Source organism: Panthera uncia, chromosome E1 (assembly GCF_023721935.1).
Source record: "Panthera uncia isolate 11264 chromosome E1, Puncia_PCG_1.0, whole genome shotgun sequence".
NCBI lineage: Eukaryota > Metazoa > Chordata > Mammalia > Carnivora > Felidae > Panthera > Panthera uncia.
Genome location: NC_064814.1, coordinates 59,985,449 through 59,993,331, shown reverse-complemented (window position 1 = coordinate 59,993,331; position 7,883 = coordinate 59,985,449). Strand labels below are relative to the sequence as shown.

Here is a 7,883-nt window from a genome sequence, read left to right as displayed (position 1 = left end):
AAGTTCAGGGCCACTGTGCCCCAACTTGTGAGGCAATGTCTCAGTATTCTGGGTGCTCTACCTGATGCCCAAGTTACAAAACTGTTTTGGAGCCTTATCTACAACAGATGCGATAGACATCCAGGTGTAAAAGATGGTGAAATCAATCTTAGCCTTCGCACTCCTAACGGTAGCATCAGCCCAAGTGGTCCTGTGGTGTGCGCCTGATGTTTCCAATACACCATATGAATTTAAGCAGGACTCCTAACGAAGACTTTGCTTCATCAGTTATGAACACTCCCTCTTACAGAGTCAACCCTTCCCATTCCACAAACCAGTTCCCTCCAGCTAAAAAAAAAAAAAAAAAAAAAAAACCCTCGTTTTCCTCTCAAAACACAAAACAAAGCTTCCTCTGCCCCTCCAAAATGTTCTTGGCCACACTCTTCTCCCCTGGCTGGGCCCTCTCTTTTCACTTGGGACCACCCCCCTTGCGGAACATTCATCAACATTCACCGTGTTGGCTTCGCATTCTGACCTCTCTTCGACCCATCGCGTGCCGACTGCTCCCGGCTGAGGTCGCCACAGATTTCCTAAGTGCCAATGTGGCCCGTTGTGACTCCGGCCCGTTGAGGAGGAGGATTTAGCTTGCTCACCCCTCCCTTCTGTGGAAATTCTCCCTGCCTTGGCTTCCCTCACACAACCTTCCAGCCCTCCTACCCTCTCGTCACTCTTCTTCAACGGTCTTTGGAAAATAAAACATATTTTCCCCGAATTATTAAAGCAAAATACAGTCACTTTAGAACATTTAGCAAATACTTTCCCAGTCTCTCTTCCTGGCTCCTTGTGGCTTTTGCCTCCGAGACACAGCATTTCTCAGGCTTCCAACCTTGGCTCTCTTCCCACCCCACGTGTTCTCCCCCGAGCAATCTGAGGAAAATGATCTTCAGACCTCAGTCTCCAGCCCTTACCCTTTTCCTGTCTGTAGATTTACCTTTTCCGAAATTCATTTCATCAAAACAACACAATACACGTAGTTTAAAAAGCCAAAAGTGACCAGGCTTATAACGGAAAACAGCAGCCTTCTGTCTTGTTCCTCCCCTTCCTGTACATTCCCACTCCCAAAACTACATACCCTACATACACTGTTTCTTGCTTTATCATCTTCGAGGTTATCTAGTGACCTCTACATGGCAAATGGCACTTGGATGTACGTCAGCTTATATTCCCACTCTGTTTCTCCTTCTTTCTGACGGAGTTAGAGCATGGTTTTTGTTGACATCGTCAGTGTCCGTCTTTTAACTTTATTACCATTGATCACTCCTGCGCCATTTTCTCGTAAGGACTTTATCGTTCTTAGAATGAACAGTGCACCTTTTTTAAAAACTCCACTTTCTGTGTCACTATGGCTTAATTCTTTCCGAATCGCCCAAGAGAAGTGTACAATCAGAATACCGTTTCACAGACACACTGGTTTTTCCATCAGTTACGTTTTCCCCTCACGACATCCCTGCTTGAGCTCTCGTTCCTCCTCTTCCACTCACATCCTCATTGCAAGGACTTTTGTTCCGGGCAGTTTGAGTTCTCTTGCAATTCAACCAGTCCCGGATTCCAGCACCTCGGAGTCTCCCGGGCCAGTCTAACCACTGTGATATTTATGTGGCGTGTTGCTAACTTCAGCCAAACCCACTTCCTTTCAGACATTCGGCGCGACACGATGTTACAGTTTAAAACGCGAATGAAAGAGTGCTCGCAGGTATTCTGCCCCGCCCAGCTGAAACAGCAAGTTCTTCGGACCTCTCAGTGCAAGAAGTCCTTGGACTTGGTTCTTGATGGCTACCACCAAAAAAAATTAATGACTTAAAAACTTCCTTGACATTTTCAGTCAATACACATCTGGAAAGCATTTTAAGAGGTCCTTTAGTTACACGGCTAAAAAGAAAGAACTATTGGCAATGATCTAAATGAGGGTTTTTCATTGACCTAATCAGACAATCTTCTTTGGGGCCCGAGTCTGTTATGACGCTTGGCCCAAAACAAAAGACACGAGGTCATCAAGCTCTTGTACATATCTGACTCCTGGATCTGTTACAGTGACAGACACACACTGGTAACTACGATCAGGTACTTGAAGCTCCTTTGCTGACAGAAGCTGCCCGAGGAAGGAAGTGCCACTCCATGGGGAGACTGTGCAGTAGTTAACCAAGGGATGAGGGACCACGAAGGAAGAGGTGAAATCATAAACCGCACACGGCACTGGAGCCTCTATTGGAGGAGGGGTTACCTGCAGCTTGGGTCAGGCTCCCCTGTTAATGCCCATGAGAAGAAAGAATCACATAAGGAAGGGGCGCCTGGGGGCTCAGTCGGTTAAGCGTCTGTCTCTTGATTTTGGCTCAGGTCATGATCTCACGCTTCATGAGTTCTAGCCCTGTGCTGGGCTCTGAGGTGACAGTGCAGAGACTGCTTGGGATTCTCTCCCTCCCCTTCTCTCTCTGCCCCTCCCCGGCTTGTTCTTTCTCTCTCAAAAATAAATACATAAACATTTTTTAAAAAAAGAAGAAAGCATCACAAAAGGAAAAAAATACATTTTTTGTTTTTTTGGGGTTTTTTTGTTTTTTTTTTTCAAAAGATAAGTCAGGTCAGAGTCAGGGAAACCAAAATGATAACATCCAGGACGATGCCGTGGAAGGCAGGGCTCTGTGGGGGTTAGCACAGCGCCCACACACCCCATTCCCTGTGAGTGCGTCATTTCAAAGAGGGCACATCTCCATCACTGCCAAATTAACCGAATGCTGTTTTAAAACAGGAGTAATCTCTTGGGAATGCAAGCTGGTGCAGCCACTGTGGAAAACAGTATGGAGGTTCCTCAAAAAACTACAAATAGAACTACCCTACGACCCAGCAGTGGCACTACTAGGTATTTACGCGAGGGATACAGATATGCTGTTTCGAAGGGGCATACGCACCCCAATGTTTACAGCAGCACTATCAACAACAGCCAAATGATGGAAAGAGCCCAAATGTCCATCGATGGATGAATGGATAAAGAAGATGTGGTCTATATATACAATGGAGTATTACTGGGCAATCAAAAAGAATGAAATCTTGCCATTTGCAACTATGTGGATGGAACTGGAGGGTATTATGCTAAGTGAAATTAGTCAGAGAAAGACAGATATGAGAGGACTTCACTCTTTAAGGAGTGAAGGACTTTAAGGAGTCCTTAAAGTGAAGGAGTCCTTCACTTTAAGGAGTGAAGGAGTTTAAGGACTTTAAGACACCAAACAGATGAACATAAGGGAAGGGAAACAAAAATAATATCAAAACAGGGATGGGGACAAAACAGAAGAGACTCATAAATATGGAGAACAAACGGAGGGTTGCTGGAGGGGCTGTGGGAGGGGGGATGGGCTAAATGGGGAAGGGGCATCAAGGAATCTACTCGTGAAATCATTGTTGCACTAGATGCTAATGTGGATGTAAATTTAAAAAATAAAAATTGAAAAAAAAAAAGGAGTAATCTCTGGCACAGGAGTTGGGAAAAGATAGAGGAAACAGCAAAGATGATAGAAATAATCATCACATTATCTCCTAAAAGTTGACATGTACACAGTAACCTGTGAACTTTTCTTAAATATTTTACGTTATAGGTGAATATAAACAACGTAATTATAGTTTCAAGTAAAACTTATTTAATAATATAAAAATACGGTATTAAATACATTTGTTAAGAGTTAAGTAACTTCAGAAGACTTCTGCGTTCATAACTGAAAAATCTGTGAGAGCTGCTCTGCGTTTCCGTATCAGAAACGACACATCTCCACCTGTCACTTCTCACTTCACATCGGCGACATTATCCTAGTGCTACTCAACCTAATGCAATCCCGGTTAAGTTTTTTAGTCAGAAACAGCTTTCCTTTAACTAGCTTTCCTAGGAAGGGATGTCAACCTTCTGAGAGAAAATGAAGTGCTTTTATTCCGGAGCGTCTCTCTGTTGCCTGGATTTGAAAGAAAGTGGGTTTTCATCTAACTTAGCTAACTTTCATTCAGGAAATTTTAGTAAAATACATTTAAAGCTTGGTATTGCAAACGTGCAGAAGAAAATAGGACCATACAACGAAATAAAAGCTAGAATTAAAAGCCGAAGTACAGTAAATGTTCTAAATTGTACAGGTCAAGAGGAGTCAGGTGCCTCCCCCCCCCCCCCCCCCCCCCCCCAGCCAATTCCTAAACTGAGTCCTGTGCCCAGCCCGGGTCTATCCCCCCCACCCCCGACTCCTGGCGGAAACGCTTGACAACTGCCAAGATGAACAGCGTTGGCCCTTATTTCTCCTCGGGTTTTCGTCCTGTGGAGGTGCATCTCTTAGAACACAGGCGTTTCCCAAGTTCGCTGAAGCTCCGTGGAGTAACCTGGAGGAGGCTACAGACCGAGGTGTTGCTTCATTAACAAGTCCAGCTGGTTTAGTGCGTGAAATCGGTTTCCCTCCTAACCTTCTAACTTCCCGTTTACCTACAGATCTGAGGGATTTAATCTGTCCGGTCTCTTGGCACAAAGGTCAGAAGTCATTGTCGCTCTCATCCAGGGGCTCAGGTTTCCGGATCCTTCGACTGGGCTTCGCTGGCGTGACAGCAACGCTCTCGTCTTCCAAATCGTCGTCTTCTTCATCGCCCTCCATGTCAATCTCACTGTCCTCCGAGTCCTCCTACAGGAAGACGGCAAACACAGCTGACGGCCCGTCTCTTTCTGACAGCTTGTCAGCAGAGGCCCCTTTCCACCAGTAGCTCAGTTAACTAGCAACACCCACACGTGAAGGAAGAGCTCGGCAGAGAAGCAGTGGGGCGTGGGGCGTGAGAAGGGGACCTTTGTTGGCTCAAAGACAAACACAAACGGATCATCTAAGCAGTGATCCTCAGATACGAGCGTGCAGTCTACACCCGGTGCTGCAGGGGCCGGCTTTCCCACTGAGGTCTCAGAAACACCACCGGATGCCGCTCTGCTCCGGGGGCCCAGAGACCCACCAGTGGATAACAAGGACCGAGGGGCTTGGAGATTAGGAAGGGGGTTTATTTTGGCTTTTACCAGACTGGGGGTGGAAAGCCACCCGGGAATTGGGCAAAATAAAAGGAACACTGTGTCCCTCGCCTAGATCTGGGGTGACCAGCTCAGCCGGGCTTTAGAGCTGCAAGTGCTGGGGCACCTGGGGGGCTCGTTCAGTTAAGCTTCTGCCTCTGGACTTCAGTTCAGGTCACGATCCCACGGTTCGAATGTTTGAGCCTGCCATCGGGCTCTGCGCTCACAGCACAGAACCTGCTTGGGATTCTCCCTTTCTCTTTCTCTCTGCCCTTCCCTCACTAGCACTCTCACATGCGCTTTCTCTCTCTCTCTCAAAATAAATAAATAAACTTAAAACCCAAAACTATAAGTCATGCGTCTCAGGTAAACCAAGATGGCTCGAGCCAGACCACTCCCACCAGCATACATACATGCTGCAATTTCCTTCTTAAAAACACAAAACAACAACCCTCAACTTAATCCCATCTTCCTTGCCAGCTACTCTGCCCTGTTGCTCTGCACCCCCCTCCCCTGGCAACAGTGAAACTCCTTGAAGGAGCGCTGAACCCCCCCCCCCCCCCATTGGCTCTCCTCTCGCTGCGTCCTCAACATACTCAGCAGGCTTCACCTGCCAATCCCACGACTGCTCTTGAAACAGAGGAATTCAAATCCAATGGGCTCAGCTCCGGCATCTGGTGTGACCTCCAGCCTGCGCCTTCTTGCTTGAAAGCCACCCTGTGCTGCAGGGCGCCCTTCTCTCAGGTGCTCGCCCCACTGCACTCCTGCATCTTCCAATCTCAAGCGCCCCTACACCCTCCGTCTCTCTGACTCTACGACGCGGCTCAGCTCAGAGCCCTGAGGCTCCCTCCTCTCCTCTTTCTACTCTCTCCCCTCACACAATCACATGTATCCTTGCAGCTCGAACGCGGCTGCAAACTCAACTCCAGCCCAGGCCTGACCCCTGAACTCCAGACTTGAATTCCAACTGGCCGTTCGACCCCAGCACGTGGATGGCTGGCAGGCACTGCATGCGTAGCATGTCCCAACCCCAACTCCTGCGCTGCTCCCCAAGCCCCACCCACCTCGGGACATGCCAAGGCTACCTGTGCCGTCAGCCAGTACGCCACAAGCTGGGGTGTCCTTCATTTCTCGTCCTCTCACGCCCCATGTCTAGTTAACACAACTTCATGGTTCAGACCATGGAAACATCCAGAATCCGACGACTTCTTAACACCTTCGCTGCTACCACCCTAGGCTGAGCCGCCAGCCCCTCCGGCTCCCGCAAGTGCCTCCTGACTAGGCTCTCTTCAATGCCAGTCGGCTCTGGCACAGCCGGGCTCGCGGTCCTCGGCCCCTTCCCACAGCACTCAGAGAAAACCCCGGGTCCTCATCAGGTCCTGCAAAGCTCTGGCGGCCCCCGCTCCCCGTCCTGCCGCTCCTGTCTGCCATCCACTCCATCCCAGTCGCACCACCGTCTCTACACCTCCAAAGCAGGAGCCATATTCCCTGTGTTCTGGATGCCCTTCCCTGCACCACGTCCCTCCTTCCGTTCAGGCCTCTGCCAAATGTCACCCGATCACAGAGACATCCCCTGACCGATCAAAAGACACCAACCTCCTCCCTCGACCCTGTCATTCCGTTCCCTGAACTGCTTTCTTTTCTTCTGGCCACTATGACCCGACATATTCCCTTGGTTACTGCCGGAACGTGAGCTTCCTAGAGGCAGGGACGCATTCCCCATCATCTGTAACACCTGCATGTAACAGGCACTCAGCAAGTGTCTGCCGTGCAGACGAGTGCGCACACAAAGGACGAGCCCGTACGCCTGGGCCAGCTGCGGAGGCGGCCTCCCTAAAACCAACAAGTGACAACAGGCGCAGAGGACGTGTGAGCTGTCACTCGGGCATTTGTTCTGAGACGAGAGAGCTACGCGCCTGAGCAAGCAGATCGTAAGACAAGGGAGCCGACGGTGCCTTCCGGGCATCCCCAGCCCCCACGCCAGACTTCCTATTCGTGCCTCGAATGGGTAAGACGGGTGGGCAGAAGCTATTTGAGCATCCAGCCCGACTCTGTTAAACATGTTTGAGGTGGTTTCTCTGCTTGTCGAAGACTACCTTCTGCGATTCCAAGGCCCCACCTTCTCTGCGCATCTTGCCCAGCAAACCCTCTCCCTCTGTGGATTTCGGTAACAATACACAATGTTGGCACTAAATGGAGGGATCTTTTGTACAAGAATGTCAACTCCTGCTCTGTCCCTGTGCAGCCACTAGAGCCACACTCCAGACACAGGTGGCACACGACCTGATAAGGAGGTCTGTGCTCTGTCAGCCCAGTCACCCCTTGTTTCTGGGGCCTCACAGGCTTGCCAGGGACGGCCACCAAGAAGGCAGGCCCGGGGCAATGGACGGTGCAGCCCCACCTGTGGGGCCCTGGCAAGGACCGGGTTCCCCATCCCGGTTCGTTTCCCCGTCAGTATTAAGTCAGTGACACTCAAGGCACCGGCAGCCTGATGTCCCAGCCTCTTGCCCAGCCTCTCTGAGGTCCTGGTCTCAGGACAGCCTCCTTTTCCGTTCCCTCCCCAGAATGGAACTGAAGAGAGGGCTGGTCTTGACCCCAGGACCTCAGCAGGTTCCATTCTTTTCTAGGTTACAGTTCAAGGGCCTAACGACCTTTCTTGTCTCGTGGCTCACACTCACCCCTCCTCCTCAGCATAGGGAAGTTCTCCGATCTCTGGGGGACCCGGTTGGCGTGGCTCTCACCCAGGAGACAGAGCCATCACTGGGAGGGAAGGCTCTGCTGGCCCTGAACAGGCCAACACACACACACACACACACACACACACACACACACACAC

The 7,883-nt window shown here is 49.9% G+C and overlaps 1 protein-coding gene across 4 annotated transcripts in view; it reads right to left on the bottom strand.

Moving 5' to 3' along the window:
• Window positions 1-3,651: 3,651 nt before the first annotated feature.
• The window catches only part of CLUAP1 (clusterin associated protein 1), a 35,783-nt gene continuing 31,551 nt past the window's right edge, over window positions 3,652-7,883 (bottom strand). For all 4 annotated transcript variants that reach the window (XM_049637393.1, XM_049637394.1, XM_049637392.1 and 1 more), the window contains one exon: window positions 3,652-4,679. In XM_049637393.1, the coding sequence (XP_049493350.1) occupies window positions 4,533-4,679 (147 nt within the window). In that variant the 3' untranslated portion in view covers window positions 3,652-4,532. The remainder of the gene's footprint in view (window positions 4,680-7,883) is intronic.